This window comes from Mustela nivalis, assembly GCF_964662115.1.
Source record: "Mustela nivalis genome assembly, chromosome: 20".
Taxonomy (NCBI): domain Eukaryota; kingdom Metazoa; phylum Chordata; class Mammalia; order Carnivora; family Mustelidae; genus Mustela; species Mustela nivalis.
In genome coordinates, this window is record NC_139039.1 from 23,474,616 (window position 1) to 23,491,933 (window position 17,318).

A 17,318-nucleotide genomic window follows, 5' to 3' on the forward strand; every position below is an offset into this window, starting at 1 on the left:
CAACAAATCCCCTGTATCCCTGCTCCCAGAGGCAATTATTGTTTAGATTTTTATTAGAGTATAAATAGAGTAGTTTTGCTTATTCTAAACTTCATGCAAGTGGAGTCACACAACATGTATCTTGTGTCTGGCTTTTTTTTTTTTTTTTGGCAGAACATAATAGTTTTGAGATATATCTAGCAATTTTTAAAAGTTTTCATTGTTCACTAAGCATTCCATTGTAGAAGCATAGCACAACTTATGGTATTAGTGATTTTCATTTGTGTTGTTACCAGTTGCTGCTATGAACTAACGTTCTTGTATAAGTTGTTTTGTGGATGTGTTTTTCTATTTCTTTGGTAAGTACCTACTGGATCTGCTGGGGCCTAGAGTAGGTGAGCATTTAAGACTCAGACCAGGGGAAATGTAAAAACATACAAATTTTAAAATGCTTGTTCATTAAAGGGGCATTGCTAGAGCTCCTACCAGATATTCTTTTATTTACGTTGACTATATCTCCTGTTTATTTACATTGTAATGATTCAGGACTAATCTCATTTTTGTGAGATCGAGAGAGAGTATAACTGAATGACCAAACTTCTGGATGTAGACTTTAAGAAATGCTCCGCTGTTCTTTTAATACAACTTATTTGACAAAGACATTTGAGCCCTTCTCATTTCCTTCTAGCCAGGTTCTTCCCCTAACTTAACCTACTGTGGTGGTGGTTGTTGTTTTGAGAGTTTCGATGTGTATAGATGTATTAAAATTTCTGGGTGCTTCTATCAGGAATAGGATGGCTGCCTTCCAGGTGCACTCCCAGCTACTCTGGGCCAGCTGCCGTAGGGTGCTCTCATCCCAGAGCTGGGCAGTGATAGCTGCCCGCGCAGGTTACTTGTTCAGTGAGTAGCTAAAGTTAGTATAAACCATGGAATTTTAAGAGTTTTGTAATTAGGTGAGTTCTTTTGTTCACTTAAACACTCAGAGCCCAGCCTTACAATACAGTTTGGGGTGAACTGTGAACCATTTTGACAGGATAGGACTCCCTAAAGTTCAGAGGTACATACGATCTCCTAAGATCTCTTCTTTTTACAATCCTTCATTAAAAAGTTGGTTTATATTTTGGGTTCCTTCTTGGGCTAGTAGTCTAGCTGCTCCCATACCTTCCTTTGAATGATTTCTTTGAGGTGATCTGACCCCCATTTAAAGCACACCTTGCTTTTACAAGACTTTCGAATAATTTGGCAGTTCTGCTTATTACTTAATCTCTTCCTCCTCTGCTCATTGTCTGCTAGGAAATTTTTCTAAAATTTCGTAAATATTAGATACTTTAAATTATTCCTAACCAAATATTTTATATTTTCCATTACTTTTATAATATTTCTCTTACAGATTTTATGTGATTTATTATCACCTGAGAACTTAAAAGAAGGCCTGAAGGACTCTTCCTGGAGCTCATTGCCATGTAGTAAAAACAAACATTTTGGTTTTCCTTCAGTAATGGAAGAATCTCATTCTGCCAGCGAGCTTAGTCCAGAGCAGGTAAGGGGTGAGGAAGGATTTTCATGGGTGTAGTGCATCTGTTTCTTTACACATTACGATTCTCACTTCCTTTGTTTGGAGTACTAGAATCTATTTAGGCACTTTTAATCTATAAAGCATTGTCTTAGATTTTTGTCTGTAGCCTTTGATTTCACACTAAACTTTTATGTAAAATACTTGATCATTAATCACAATTTTAGGTCACCCTGCGTATCAGAAAACTTTGGTGGAAAATATAGAACACGGTATTTATTTTAGTTGCCTCAGAGTTGGAACAAGTATATTAGCATAACTGTGTAAACCTCATTGTAATATTAGCTTGACGTCCAGAGCTGCATAATTAGTGGCAAACGTCATCTATCAGGGTATTAGAATTAATAGTTGGTGTTTTTAATTGAACAGTAAAATGAACCTCGTGAGACACTGGTATTTCATTTCAGTGGATTCTTGGTGAGAGCAATAAAGGATATTGAAGATACACAGTTACCCTTGTTTATTGTATTTTTGTAGAACGAAGAAGTACCAGAGGTCACGTCTGAGCTTATCAGAGGAAGCTTAAACCGCGCTTGGTCAGCACAGGCTATAAATTCAACAGAAATGCCTGCCAGAGAGGACTGTTTAAAAAGAGTGTCCTCGGAACCTTTACTGTCTGTTCAAGAAAAAGGTGCTCTGCTGAAAAGAAAGTTGTCTCTTTTAGACCAGGATGTGATTGTAGATGAAGATGGAAGAAATAAGCTTAAAAAACAAGGAGGTAAAAATGTCACTACAGTCATAGAAAACACATTTACTTATTTAGAATGGTCTTTAAACTTTTTCCTAAAGATAATAGTCCTGTCTCTTTGTTTTAATAGAAACTCGTAATGAAGGCTGTACATTTTCATTAACTTCTGGTGACATTCCAGAAGAATTAATCGATGTCTCAGATTTTGAGTGTTCTCTCTGCATGAGGTAAGTACATAAGGTTTTATCAGTGAGAATATTTTAAAGTACAGAGTAGATAAAGGTAACCCACTGTAATAATAGGCATTGTAAAGTGACAGAATCCTGGACTAAATCAAAAGATAGAAATACCTTGCACACCTTGGGCAAATAACTTAATCTCTGAACACTATTTGGATTTTTCTTACTTAGAAAGTGGAGTCAGTATTTGCATAGCCTACACTGCAGGTGGTGTAAGACTTACCCGACTTAAATATAAAAAAGTTACTAGGAAACTGGAAATACTGTAGAAGTTACACATATTATTGAAATGTAGGTACATCCATTTTTTTTTTAAAAGTAAAATTGGATAAAGATTTCCATCATGCAGAATGCTTGTAGTTCTAGAAGACTAAGAGTTTCAAAAGAACAGTTTCCACTGAGATTGTGGTGGAGTCAAGGGAACAGCGCATGGAGAGTCAGGAGACCTGGTGCCAGCCACATCGGGCTGGTAGGAACTAGCTGAGTTCCCAGCAGGCCCCCTGCCTCTGAGCCTTCGCGTCTTCGACTCTGAGCTGAGGGCTAGGGTAGATGACTGCTCAAGTACCTGTGTATCTAACAATACTTCGAGGCAGTTCAGAAGTATCATGTTTCAGGAAAGAATTAGAATGTAAGTAAAATCAGTCTTTTCTATATTCTTTATTACACATGGTATTAAACCTAATATTTAAGATTCAACTGTAAGGTTTACTGGGTTCTTGTTAATAAATTTTAGACAGTAAGGCTTTTATAAGCATATTAAGAGGCCATTTTAAAGTGATAAGAATCTATACAATCATGGTGAATATTTTATGTTAATTCTTTTGCACATAGTCTCTGAAATCTGGTGTGTGTTTTACATTTATTGTACTTCTCAGTTTGGACCAGCCACATTTCAAGTGTTCAGTAGCCCCATGTGGTGAGTGGCTGTTCCATTAGTCAGTTTAGCATTAGGCTTTTGGCAGGGTACCCCTGTTGATGAGAACTTTTAAAAGGTTCAGGAGGGCATAATTACCTTTGTCACTGCCCCTTCCTTCCTCTCCTGCCCCCCAGCCCCTCCTTAGAGAGTAGTGTTCACATTTTCCAATGGAGAGTTTAATGTGAAAACTAACAGGTATTTTGGTTGTTTTCAGGTTGTTTTTTGAGCCAGTAACAACCCCTTGTGGACACTCATTCTGTAAGAATTGCCTTGAGCGTTGTTTAGATCATACACCATATTGTCCTCTTTGCAAAGAAAGCTTAAAAGAGGTAAACATTCGTCTATTTATCTGCTTATTTGTCTTAAGCTTGGCAACGTTGATTTCTGTTTGACCACAGAAATAGTGATTATCGTGTTCAGAATAAATTACATTATGTAGGCTGAGTGACCAAGGAGGATGACATTTCAGTATCCAAATGCTAGTGCTGGAGAAATGTGAGTTTAGAGAGCACAGGGGAAAGTAGGGTGGTCCTAGAAGCCAAGTCCCACGTACTTACTTATTTTTGAAGAAGGTGGGGGATGGTCAAGTACCTGGTCTAGAACTGGTTCCATTTTAATGATGACACTATTGGGGAAACCCAATTGCCCTATCTCCCGCCCTTAATAGGTTAGATTTCAGCCCTAGTCCTACCCCCTTAAGGTATGGACCAACTCTGTCCAATAGAATTTTTTGCATTGTTGGAAATATCTGTGCTGTCCAACATGGTAGTCACTAGCCACATGTGGTAATTAAGCACTTGAAATGTGGCTAGTGTGACTGGGGAACTGTATTTTAGACTGTAATTCTCATGTAAGTGGGCACATGTGACTGACTGGTGGCTACCCTTTGGGCAGCCCAGCTCTAGAAAGTGCTATATTAGAAGAGAGGGAGGCACAACTTTCCACACCCCTTGTATGGTCAGTGGTAACCTGTGTTAGGGAAACAGCTAGATCCCAGGTGCATCTCCTCTGTCGCCAGTGGGAGGACCGCATTCTCCCAGTCCTGCTTGGGTGACTGGAGCCCCCATAAGCGGAGGCCCGGCTGTAGAACTCGAAGCTCCAACTGCAGGAATAGCATTGATCAGGGAGAGTGATCCTGTCTCTGTGGGTGACAGGACTGCTTAAAGAAAAAAGTGCCTTCCAATATGAATGAAAAATGGATAAGACATTTTGCAGTTCAATGTACATAGTTATTTTCTGTATAGAAAACTCAGCTCTGTACAGATACCGTAATAATACATACGTGCTATTACATTTGATATGGGTCTTACATAACAAGCCGGTATGTGAGACATAAAACCATATACAGAATTTTCATAAAGTCCAGAAACAAGATAAACTCAAAGAGTTTGCTAGTTCCATTCCAACTGCTATACTTTCAGGTGAAGTACTCTAACTGTGCTTTTTTCCAGGTTTTTAGATACTCTGTAGTATATTTATTATGCTTTCTCTCAAGTTAATAATTAAATATGTGGCTTCAAATGTAGAGAGAGCTCACCTTATAAGCATATTAGTCATAAATACCGTTAACGTACTGTTTGAAAATAATCTTACCCTGTGCCCTAAGGATACCCTGTATAATAGGTAAATTTCTAATATTTAAAGAACAAATTGATATACTCTCTAGTTTTACTTTTGCTTGTCATTTTCTTTTGCTCATTTTTTTCATTTGAATGTATTTTAAAGATAGGATTTTTATAGCAGCATAATAGTCCATTGATTTAACATTTCTCTTACATGTTGAGTATGTAAGTTGGTTTTTTTTTTTTTTTTTTTTTTTAAATATGCTATGCTTTACGTCTTTGACTATTTCCTTAGGATAAAATTTCTGGAAGGTTGAATTACTGATCAAAAGTCATATATTCATAAGACTCTTAAAACCAATTGCTGCGTTGCTTGGTCCTCCAGAAATATTGTACAAATTTAGATTCCTGTCGGTAATGTAAGAGAGGTTGTATTTCCCCAAATTTAGTACATGAGTATTACATTATATATTATGTATAACATATTGCACCCTGGTTTTCAAAATGTGTTCCCCTGCACTTGGGAACTTGTTAGAAATACAAATTCTGAGCCCCTACTGCAGAGCCACGAAGTTAGAAACTGTGGGCTAGGGCTCAGCAATCTGCATTTTAACAACCCTGACGGAGGCTCACGTTTGAAAACCACTCCTGTCCCCCGTTTCCCAACCTCTCACATTCCCCCCTCCTCTGTTCCTCATCGGATAATGACAAACCCTTATTTTTTTGCCGCATCTGCAGATTAAAAGTACGGCTTCTCTTTAATCCTGTGATTGTTTCCCAAGAGTTGTGCCTCGCTAGTTTTATGAAATTATACTGGTCATGTTCTTGTTCCAAAATCCTGGACACACACTCTGACCTGGTCCCCGGCCTCAGGCAGTTTTAAACTTACCTACAGGAGTAGAAGGTCTCCTTGTCCACCGAGGCGTCCGGGGCAGGCTGTGATGATGGCCTTTTATGTGGTAAAGGTGGTTAAAATGGGCCTCTTGGGAGATGGAAAACTAGTTAAGCAGACTTCGTGGAAAAGGTAAAGTTGCAGCAAGACAGGCAGGAGGGAGAGGGACGCCTTTAGCAGCTGCAGCAGAGAAGGACAGAAATGCGCGAGGGGCAGTTTTTCCGAGGGCTGAGGGAGAAATACAAATGCACGGTTTTATACAGAGGGGGAAAGCAACCGCTCCCTCAGGGTCTGAGTGATAGCAGGTGACGGTGGAAGGAAAATCTGAAAGAAAAATGATCTGGGAACTTCACCCCTGAAATAGGGAACCCAACTTAAACAAGGCGAGGGCCTTATTTTCTTTATTCCTTAGCTTTTGTTCCTTCGACAAAATGCTAGTTTGAAGTACCCAGGAGCGGCGGGAGAGAAGTTGGCCTTTGGTGTGGGAGAGGGCAGGGCAGGCCTGACTGCTGCTGAGAGAGGATTTGTGGCCACCGCAAGACCAGGGGCTTCTGTCCAGGGCGCAGTTTCCACTGCAGCCGTGTAGCCTTCAGGGTCTCAGGCATGGCCTGGGCAGGTGGACCCGTGTGGCACCATCCATTGTCATGTCCCCCCTCCCCCATTAACTCAGACTCGACTGTATAAATATGTCATTAAGGCTTTACTCTATTCAGTTCAACTGTTTTGCCTGTTTTATACCGTAGGAAAAGCACTGGAATGTAAAATAATATTGTCTTTTAGTATCTAGCAGATAGGAGGTACTGTGTCACACAGCTGTTGGAAGAATTGATAGTGAAGTATCTGCCTGATGAGCTGTCTGAGAGAAAAAAAATATATGATGAAGAAACTGCTGAGCTCTCACAGTAAGTTTCTTCTCATAAAGTTACTGTGATCCCCACCCCTTGACACAGTAAGGAGAGACCTCCTCCCAGCGAGCTGGATCCTGTCTGCAGTCCAAGCCAGTCTAGCCAGAGGCGCATTTTAAACAAACCGTGGTCAGCTTCCCCTGTCCTCAACAGACATAAGTTTTTAAGAGTTTCTCTGGTAACTTCCAGATCTTCCCCTGGAGGCTGGCAACTCGGCTCTTTGCCCCAAGCAGGTTTTTAGGTGGAGGAGGGATTTCCTGCAGGGACTTCAGGCCGTGGAACTGGGAATGGAGCCCTCAGGTGCCTCGGTGCCCCGAGGCAGGACAAGAAGAGGGTTGAGGAGAGAGGGCCCTGATTGGCAGGCGCGGGAGCCAATTAGAGCTTGGGGAAGGGGGTGGGACCTTGAGGCTGAGACTGAAATTGGAAGGAGTGACTTAGGGGCCAAATTCTCAGTCAGTGAGGATTATTGACTGGTACAGCTGGTATAGACCGCTGTGAAGAGCGAGCACACAAGGGCTAGTCGGGGCTGGGGAGGTCGGACTTGCTTCTGTTGCTCTGTATTCTTTCTTCCTCGTCCTTCTCTTCCGTTCTTTTCCCTTCATGTCTTTCCCTCTTGCTCCAGTCACCCGAGTCTCTCAAAATTTTCCTAGGTATTTAATTTCTTGACTTTTTCTTCCACCCTGAAGAACAGAATTGCAGTTTTTACATAATACTTTGTTTGCTTTCACTATTTTTCAAAATACATTTTTTTCTTACTTTCTAAGAAAAAACTGTGCTTGCAAAATTAGTATGTGTCCACTGACTGTCTTCACTGGGCCAGGGGCCTTCCACAGAAGAACGATTTCCAGTGTTCTCTGTACCAAAATGGATACTGATTGGTCTTCCATGGAACTCATGTTCTGTTGTGTGATCTTTAGGATAGAAAATATTTTGATACGACGATTATGAACCTTTTTGGTCAACAGTGTGAAAAGCCAGATATAAGAAAGCCTCAGATATAATTTAGAAATCTTAAATATAGTAACACAACCAAACTGCCAAAGACTGGAATCTTCAAATGACAGGAAGGAGTCACGGGAGGGGGTGCTGAGTGAGGCAGGGAGGTCGGAGGGAGTCTTGCCGCTTACCAACAGGGGATTTTTTAAGAGGTAGCTCATCCCCAGGTACTCGAGAGTTTTCCTAATTAATAGATCCACTGCTTGTCAACCTACGAGCTGTAAGAAGACCCAATAGAGTGCTCAGTGAGGGTAGAATACACATTTTCAAAAGAGGAACGAGCACTTGTATTATGAAATATTACTTTAATATAGTTATGCCTTTTTGAAGAAAAACTAGAAAATACTGTAAATGAGCCTGTGGGGAAAGGGAGGAGGAAGGTCACAATCTATAACCTGAAAGGAATCGCCCATGAGCATTTTGATCTATATCCTTCTAGATTTTAATATATGTATAAATACATTTTAAACAAAAATGAGATCATTTTATTCTGTTAGTCTATAATCTCCTGTTATTTATTTTTTTTTCCAAGTCAACATGTACACATCTTTTAATGAAAACAGTGTTTCATTTTGTGGATAGGCCTGTAGGATTTTAGTAGTCCCTCTTCTAAGTTTTGGTTACTGTATACAACGTTACAGTAAACTGTCCCAAAGTGCTTATAGAATTATTTCTAGAAGTTCAAAGGATATGAACTTTTTAAAGTTTTTGACACACGCAGCCAAATTCTTGTCCAGCAGGGTTGTCTGGTTTCAAACTGTGCTCCGCACTGCCGGTTTGTCCCACGAACTTGCCAGGACTGGGCGTTGCCTTTATGCTGCTTATTTCCTGTCAATCTGGCAGTGAAAAATATTCTCTAATTTTAATCATCCTGAAAAAAGAGTTAATCTGTTTTTCATAGTGCATTTGAAAATATTTTCAAATGCACTAAGAATCTTAAGGATTTGCTCTTTGTCTCTTGTGGGAGCTCGTTTTTCCTTCTCTAAGAGTATTTTATGGACAAAAGGTTAACTTGAACTTACATATATTTTAAACAAATTTTTAATACCAAATACTAATTATACCTTTTATTCGTAAAGATGATTTAGCTCTATATAATAACTTGGTATCTTAAATTCAGATTTACTTTGATAAAAGGATCCCAGATTTTTAAGATTACTATTGCATCTGGGAGAGTTTAATGAAGAGATGCGGATTCTTGCTCTTGGCAAAAATAAAAATCACCTCATTTAGAGCTAATTGTTTATATTAACTTATAATGTGGCAAGCTTCACAGATTTTTTTATGTTCTGATGTGTGATAATGAAACTTTTTTCTTCTTCAGCTTGACCAAGAATGTTCCAATATTTGTTTGCACTATGGCCTACCCCACTGTGCCTTGCCCTCTTCATGTATTTGAGCCAAGATACAGATTGATGATTCGAAGAAGTATGCAAACTGGGACTAAGCAATTTGGAATGTGTGTCAGTGACACACAAAATAGGTACGCTTTTCTGTGCATAAATATTTTTGTTTGTATCGGAACTCGCATGCCTGAGCTTTGATATTTATCAGAAGTTCTCTCTTAGTTTTGCAGATTATGGCTGTATGTTACAAATTAGGAATGTACATTTCTTACCTGATGGAAGGTCTGTGGTTGATACCGTTGGAGGAAAACGGTTTAGAGTTTTAAAAAGGGGAATGAAAGATGGATATTGCACTGCAGACATTGAATATCTGGAAGATGTGAAGGTATGAAAAGATGCTATTTTCACCACCTCAGTATCCTCTGCCCGAGTCCTTACACAGACATGCAGGCTGATACTTTTCCAGGCACATAAAACGCTTCTTCCTCTCAGAGATCCTCACTGATCTGAACTTTGGTATTTATCAGAAGTTCTCTCTTAGTTTTGCAGATTATGGCTGTATGTTACAAATTAGGAATGTACATTTCTTACCTGTTGGAAGGTCTGTGGTTGATACCATTGGAGGAAAACAGTTTAGAGTTCTAGAGTTAGACATTTTACCTGCAAGTTCCCTTTTTCTTGTCTCGTTCTTATGGAGAGTTCCAGGTGAGCCAGGGTGTCCAGAACGTAGGTCTTCATTTCTCCAGGCTCTAGAACCAGCATGGCGCCTGGAAGTATGTGGGCATGGTGGATGCTGAGTCCATCTAAGTTAGGAAAGCTGCTAATCCCTGCCCTTCTTGATTAAATTTAGTAGTCAAAACTGATACAATCAGCAGACTGAAATGTGACATAAATGTAAACACAAAATCTTTTAAAAACTGCTCTATATGTGTGTGACATAACCTTAATGATAAAGGGACATAGTTGGGTGATGTGTTCAAAGTCTAGGGCTTCACGGAGAAAGTACCATCACTACACTTCCTGGTGACGGCTTACCTGGGGAGGTTTATTGGGATGACCTTCTTGGAAAGGGTTCATGGGGCCCTTCTGATGTTTCCAGTAGCTCAGACACCATCTGCAGTTAGGTTAGGTACCAAATTAAAGGCAGTTTCTTTTGGAAGGACATTATAAAACCACTGAACTTACCCTCACTCTGTTCATGGACTTTTCCCACTGGGCCCTTCATTTTAATTGCTTACTGAATGTTAACATTAGGCACTTCTACAAACAAGCTCATTGAATTTGCAAAACTCAGCTAGCAGATGAGGGAGGTAAAAAAAAAAAGTTAATTTGCCTAAGATCTTAGAGGCAGAGTCCTAAAACTGAAAGCAAGCTTTCTGGCCCCTGAGTGCTCTGCTTTCATATGCGGTTCTGCCTCTCTGGTGAACTCGATTAGTCTGATAGTGCCTGTCCTAGCTTATTTAAAGATCCATGGGGACACGACACTTCTTTTCTGGTGGCCTATGGCACATATTTCCCTTCCCCTTCCCCATCACCTCAAAAGGAGTTGAAATTCTGAGCTGATTGATAACGTCTGTGCCTTGATAACCAGACACACTTGGTTAACGGAATCATGTGCTAAAGGCAATATTCCTTGTAAAAGTTTTAGCTTTTTGCAAGTTTACATCTTCACATTTGGATTTGATGACAAAATCCCTTGAGTATATAGCTAAGCCTGTGACTGTCGATACGGGGCAAGAGAATAGCATATTGAAAGCATTATGGATTTGAGGTTTAGAGACAGTTCTCTGTCTTTGTAGTCTTAGGAATGTCTCATAATTTTTCCTCCTCCTAAGGCCTCATCCCCATAATGATTTGTTGTCTTCTTTGGAAGAGCTTCTCAAGTTTGTTTTTTACAGCAAATCCTTTTCTTTTTTTCCTTAGTGTAGTGATTCTGTTTTCTGACATCTACTGAAGACTTCAAGTTCTACTTGCTTTTAGCCAGCTCCGTTTTCCATCTCAGGCACTCACCTTTTTGTCATTGTTTTCTCCAGCGCGTGGTTTCCTTGAATTTTAGCAGGGTGCAAAGTAGCAGTTTTCTTTAATACTTTTAACAAGTCACAAGTTTGTTTCCAGCTCCTGTCAAGACCAATGTGTGTTAGCAGGGGACTGAACCTTCTGTCATCATTCCAAGACCAGAATTCAATTGTATGGTTCCTCTGTCTTTTTTATTAACAAAATTTACCAGTTTAATCATTTTTAAGTCTGTAGTTCAGTGGCATTAAGTACATTCACACTGTGCAAAAAGCAGGTGATTTTTAATTTTTCATTTCCGATCTTTCAAAAATAAAAAGTATATTGTTTTTATAGTGAGTCACTCTAAAAGTATCAAAGGCTGAGTCAGGCCTGGTGTTTGTTCGGAGGACTTAATGTATGTGAAGTGGAGCACTCCCTGGCACGGAGCGAGTGGGCTAGAAGCGTGTGCCGAAGAAATCAATGCAGGATGGATGAGTTAATGCTCTATTTTTTCTCCTGGGTTCTGTGAGGCTACTCCTTCTGGATCTTAGGTTGCAAGGCGGATGCGTTGAATTTCGTGTTGTCTGCAGGATGCAGGGAGGGATGATGGAGGTAGCCCAGCCTTGGCCTTCAGAGGAAGCACTTCATCTTGGCATAATTTATTCTCTCTTTTCTGATGTACTGGTTTTAGTTTCTTGTTATTACCCAGTTCCCTGGTAAGAAGGTGTCCTCATGGTTTGCCTCCGTCCCATTCCTGGGTTCTGCTGTGGTAGCTCTGCCTAAAACTTTCCCCGCTGGTCTTCCCTTTTATTGTTCCACTATTTTCAAGGGCCATTAATCCATAAAGCCGAAAAGGAATGCTAAATTTGCATAGCCCTTTATCCAAGCACTCACCCTCAGGAGTCCCGCTCCCACCTGGAGGCTGTCGGGAGGGTTCCACAGTATTGTGGACAAGTGGGGTGGCCCTCCATGGTGCTTCTTCCGTCTGGCCGTGGGCAGCACGTGAAGCAGAAATGCACAATATATATATGTGATATATATTTTTTATATACATATATATACATATATATTGCAGAGTACTCTGATCCAGCACTGGAATAGGTATTGCCTCTTTCTAAATTCTTACTATTTTCTCATTTCTGTAGGGTTAGTGATAAGGGACCGGAAGACTAGACACAAGTCTTAACTGACTGTTGTGTTGTTTCTAGGTTGAGGATGAGGAGGAAATCAAGAACCTCAGACAGCTTCATGATCTGGTCTACTCACAAGCCTGCAGCTGGTTTCAGAATTTAAGGGACAGATTTCGAAGCCAGATTCTTCAGCACTTTGGCTCAATGCCTGGGACGGAGGAGAACCTGCAGGTGGGACGGCCTGGGTATCGTTTCCAAAAGTCTTCTTTAAATAAACTCACAGTAGTGGATTTTTAAGTTCTGTTTTCCTTTTGCACAGCATTTCCTTGTCCCTGCTGTCTTTCAAGTCATGACCCTGTTCTCCTTTGATGTCCACTACAGTTTGCTCAGGAATGGGCAAGGACAGAGTTGTTACCTGAGGTAGCTGTAGCTGTGAGTGCGTAGAACAAAGCCCTTCACAGGGGATTTGCTTGAAGGAGGCATAAGGAGTGGAAGGTAGAATATTCTGGTAAAATGGTACCCACCTAGTAAGTTGTGATTAAGAGACCTTGTCAGCCTTGGAGCCAGTCAGCTCTTCTGTGACAGCTGGGTTTTGTGTCTCTTCACATTTAACACTTCACTCCTCAAGAAACTTTCGTTCTGATGGTCTTGCTCAAGTACTTAAGGTTTATGCTTAACTTTAATGTATAGAAGGCACTTCTGTGCAAGCCGATCAGTGCAGTCGGCACTGTAAGACGCACAAAAAGAGGTATCCTCATTCTGGAAAATCTGATGACAGATCCATCAAAACACTAACTTTTAGACCTAAGCATTTTGAATTGATTAAAATGTTGATGGTCAGAGGGTAGTAGATTTCATAATGGAATGTCTAGAAAGAGATGAAGAGGGAGAGAGACTAGATCCCAGTGTGATGGACACTGCCTCTCATTCTGGTTTTCAAAGGCTCGCCTAAGTCTGTCTGAATCCCAGTTGAATCCTTCACCTGAACTTCTAACACCGGACCATCTTCTTTGAACGGAGTATCCCTCTGCGTCCCAGCAGTTGCCACACATTTGTTTTATCGTGGCTACCTGAATCTGATTAGCTGGGACAGAATGGCCTTTGATAATCGTCAAATTGAACAAGTAGATTTTAAATGTAAAAATCCAACCTTGCCTTCACACCCTTCCCTTTTATTATCCAGTCCTCTAGCACTGCTTTCTGGTCGTATTGTCGGGAGTCAGGACTCCGTCAGGAAAACAAAAGCGGCCGCGCTGTATGATCCAGGCGGGAGGGGTTTACTGTAGGACGTAGAGTTGACACAGCTGTTGGCAGAGCTGGAGGAGTGAAGATTAGGGACCTCATGGGTGGGAGATAGGGGACCTGCCACCATAGATCTCAGCCTGACGCAGTGAAGCACCATCTTCTCAAGAACTTGCAGGAAGTTTTTGTAATTCTTAGGAAGACCAGGGAGGTACCCACCAGTATCAGTCTGTAGCAGGTGGCTGCTAAAAATTCTCTGGAATGCTCCTGCGGATCTGCCAACACTTTGCAACAGTCTCAGGAGAACAATGGTTTCTTCTTTTCCAACTTCCACATCTCACAGAAGTGTGCCTCTCCTTAGCCAAGTCTAACCCAGAACCATGTGAGGGAACGGATTCTGGGAAACGTTTCCAACCCCCTGAAATGCGAGGAGGAGGAGGTGGTGATGCTGAGCTGAGCAGAGATAGTCCACGAACACAGCAACTTCAGTGTGATTCCAGGAGATTCTAGAGGGAGCACCTTTTGCCATTCTGAAACCTTGGGTTTCAGGTTCAATAAGAAGCAAGCCCATGTGCAACAGAAGTGCCTTAAAAATTCTTGTGTACAAATTCCAAGTTCTTCCAGTAGCTTGCAGACAGCCCTTGCAACACACCAGAGCAGCATCCGAAGGACTTCTTTGCTGGAAATGTTTATTTTTTAAACAAAGCTAGAGGCGGAGACCTTTTCGTATCTTGCCTAGGATTCCACAGTTCTTTGCAGACATTTTTAAATATCCACTTAACGTTTTAGATATGTATTTTAAGAAAGTAGTTCTGAGGACAGTTTGTCCCCGTGGCACATCTGGTGTGTCGCTGTCTTTGACGGCTCGTCTCCTCTTTCCCTGGCTACTCCATGTGTGTCTTTCCCATTGAAGACCTCACCCCTCATGCAATTCGAGAGAACTTTTCACTGCCGCCGCTGGCGTCTTAGTGGAGAGAGGTCAGACCTGCTGCTGAACAGGACACCAGGCACAGGACGGTCCCCAGAGGTCCGCAGCCTGAAGCAGAGAGACCCTGGCGCAAGGCAGCGCAGGACCAAGGAGAGAGGGCCGGCCCTGGCGTCAGGTCTGGGTTTTAGTCTGGTGTCCCCTTGCCCCTTTCATTCGGGCATAAGAGCCTTCCTTACCTGCCTGTTAGAAGAATTTGAGAGACACTCTTGGACACATAGTAAAGCGCTCAGTGACCAGTGGCTTGTTGGTTTGTTACTGCTTTTGTCCCAGAGATGTGCCTTGTATTAACACTATGAACTTGATCGTTTTTAGGCAACCCCTAACGGACCGGCTTGGTGTTGGTGGCTGCTGGCCGTTCTCCCTGTAGATCCCCGGTACCAGCTGTCTGTCTTGTCGATGAAGTCTTTGAAAGAACGGTTGACAAAGATACAGCATATACTGACCTATTTTTCTAGAGACCAATCTAAGTAAACTGACTGCTTGGATCTTCCTTTAAAGTTACCCTGATCTGGCTGTGCCAACGGCCAGATTGTCTGCTGCCTTTTGCACATCCAGTGCTGGTTTGAGAAATGTAAGGAAACCTTTCTTTTTTTCCCCCCCTTCCTTCAACCTCCTGAATCATGTGGTTCTGCAAATCAATACCTTCAAGTAGGACGGAGACCACTAAGAACTTGCACAGAAAAACACGCACTGAATGTGTGTCAGACCTCTACATTGTCATGAAGTTGCACTATGTACCATATTCTAAAATGAAATGAGACCCGTGTGTATGTGGGGTGTGTGTGTGTGTGCGCGCGCGTGTGTGCATTTTCTCTGGCTTTAAAATTTTAAAAGAAAAAAAAAAAAGCCATAGAGAGCAGACCTTGCTGAGGGTTGGTTATTGTCCGAGTTTACAACAGCAGTGAGACAAGTTTTTGGGAGTTGAATTCGCCTCAGATGTATCTGTCCTAAATGCTTCTATTTGCACAAGTCTGTAAGCTACGGTATTGAGTATCTCTCTCGGTTGGAAATCCTGCTCTTGCTGAACTGTCTTGACCACTGACTATGACACAGTTCCTTATTTATATAAATACTTGCGTCCTAGAGGCCGGCAGGCTGGGGATGCAGAATCTAGAGCCAGTTTTCAGGAACAATTGCAAACCTGCCATGGTACTGTGCATCTATTCATAAAACACTCAAAACTGTGAAAATATGGTTTACATTTAACTGTACATAAAGGTAAATGGAGAACTCAACTCAGTACCAGTTAGTTTGTACATTTTAGGGGGCTTTTCACATTAACTGCCCATCTATATAATTTATAGTTTGACATGATGTGTTAAAAAGAATTACATAGGATACACGCATTAAGGATCTGGGGGAGGAGGAGAAGCTTAATGTAGAACTAAGCTTTTAAAGTATGTTTTATTTTTTAATTCTGGTCTTGGTGCAAATGTTAGTTATGCCTTATTCATATCACAATTAGATCACCATGCTGTGACATGGTTTATATTCTTGCTGCCCTAGATACTTTTGTAATTATTTGTTGCAAACTTGTGACTGTCCCTATTAACTTTCTTTTATGTAAGTACTTTGTAAAAGTTTCTTAAACTTTTGCTTTTGCTTATTTAATTTTGAATAAAAGCTAAATTCATAATAATTTTTTTCTTATATGTTAGGTCAGTGTCCTAAAGATCAGATGAGTTTTGCTTATTGTTTTGTGACATGAGAAGCTTATAGCCTTCAAAATACTTCTTTTGATCATATTTGACTAAATAATCCAGTGTCTGAAGGTGGCTTTAGACCCTAAAACAAACCTTTAAAGTACCATTTTTCAACATTTAGAATTAGGGTAAAGACATGATTCTTCACATTACCCCCACTGGAGATTCCTAGATTAAACACCAGGCCCCAATTTCCCGGGTAGGATTTTCCAAATATAGATAAGTCTTTGAACAGCGAATATTCTTATAAAAAATATATTCACAAATGACTGTCTAGTGAACTCTCCTTTGCTCCCACAATTATGCTAATTTGTGCTAATTAGCTAATTTATGCTAATTATGCTAGTTAAGGATTTGTCGAAAGAGTGGGCCATTCCCCAAAAGTACCTTACTGGTAGTTCTGGAGTGGTAAACTTTCTTATAATAAACTATTGAATGCCTGTCGAGTAGTGTCCGGGTAGTAATACACATGCAGATTTTACCTGTAGTTCTCAAAATATGTAGGAGAAAGAAGTAGGATTTACCTGATGCTGAATCTACGGCTGATAAGTGCACACACAAATGGGCATGAAAGGATCTCTGTCTGCATGTACATACTACATGTACATACATACATGTACATGGGAATTCATGAGTTTTATCATTTGACCCTAATTTTGTGATGAATGTTGTTATTATATCTATAGATTTTCTTAGAACCCTGGACAATTATTTTCATCCTGTACCTTACGAACCATTTATCCAGAAAGGGAAACAAAGACCTGATTGATTTCTTACCCTCATCACTTGACATGACTAAGTACATTCACTTTTGAACATTTCAAGTCCAAGTAGCTAGTTGCTGCTCTTCCCTAAATACACCCGCCTCCACATGCCCATATCTTCCTGTTCTTCAAGGAACCCAGACGCCTTCGCTCAAATAGAACTCTGAACTCCATAGCACTTTCCTTGTACTTTGCTGATGGCACTGATGGGGGAGGTAACTGAATCGTGCATAAACCCTCTCACGAGTATTATGACTGGTGTCTAGCAGTTTAGACAGATTTAATAGGATGACCCCTGAACTGAAATAAATGCCCATTAAGAAGAGAGACTGTATGAATATGGTTAGACTGAGCAATGCCTTTGCCTTCTCTCCTCCAAATCCAACAAAATGACAGTAAA

At 40.8% G+C, this 17,318-nt stretch overlaps 2 protein-coding genes across 2 annotated transcripts in view; one reads left to right on the forward strand and one right to left on the reverse strand.

Moving 5' to 3' along the window:
• LONRF1 (LON peptidase N-terminal domain and ring finger 1) overlaps positions 1 to 16,090 on the forward strand; it is a 37,597-nt gene extending 21,507 nt beyond the window's left edge. The window contains exons 4-12 of the mRNA XM_082715494.1: positions 1,370 to 1,519; positions 2,030 to 2,270; positions 2,371 to 2,467; positions 3,610 to 3,724; positions 6,630 to 6,751; positions 9,075 to 9,233; positions 9,319 to 9,481; positions 12,300 to 12,452; positions 14,764 to 16,090. Of these exons, the coding sequence (XP_082571620.1) occupies positions 1,370 to 1,519; positions 2,030 to 2,270; positions 2,371 to 2,467; positions 3,610 to 3,724; positions 6,630 to 6,751; positions 9,075 to 9,233; positions 9,319 to 9,481; positions 12,300 to 12,452; positions 14,764 to 14,922 (1,359 nt within the window). The 3' untranslated portion in view covers positions 14,923 to 16,090. The remainder of the gene's footprint in view (positions 1 to 1,369; positions 1,520 to 2,029; positions 2,271 to 2,370; positions 2,468 to 3,609; positions 3,725 to 6,629; positions 6,752 to 9,074; positions 9,234 to 9,318; positions 9,482 to 12,299; positions 12,453 to 14,763) is intronic.
• The window catches only part of LOC309855330 (uncharacterized protein), a 118,796-nt gene continuing 108,240 nt past the window's right edge, over positions 6,763 to 17,318 (reverse strand). The window contains exons 7-9 of the mRNA XM_082715508.1: positions 9,757 to 9,863; positions 7,882 to 8,621; positions 6,763 to 7,665 (exon numbers count right to left, since the gene is read on the reverse strand). The gene's annotated coding sequence lies outside the window, so the exon portion shown is untranslated. The remainder of the gene's footprint in view (positions 7,666 to 7,881; positions 8,622 to 9,756; positions 9,864 to 17,318) is intronic.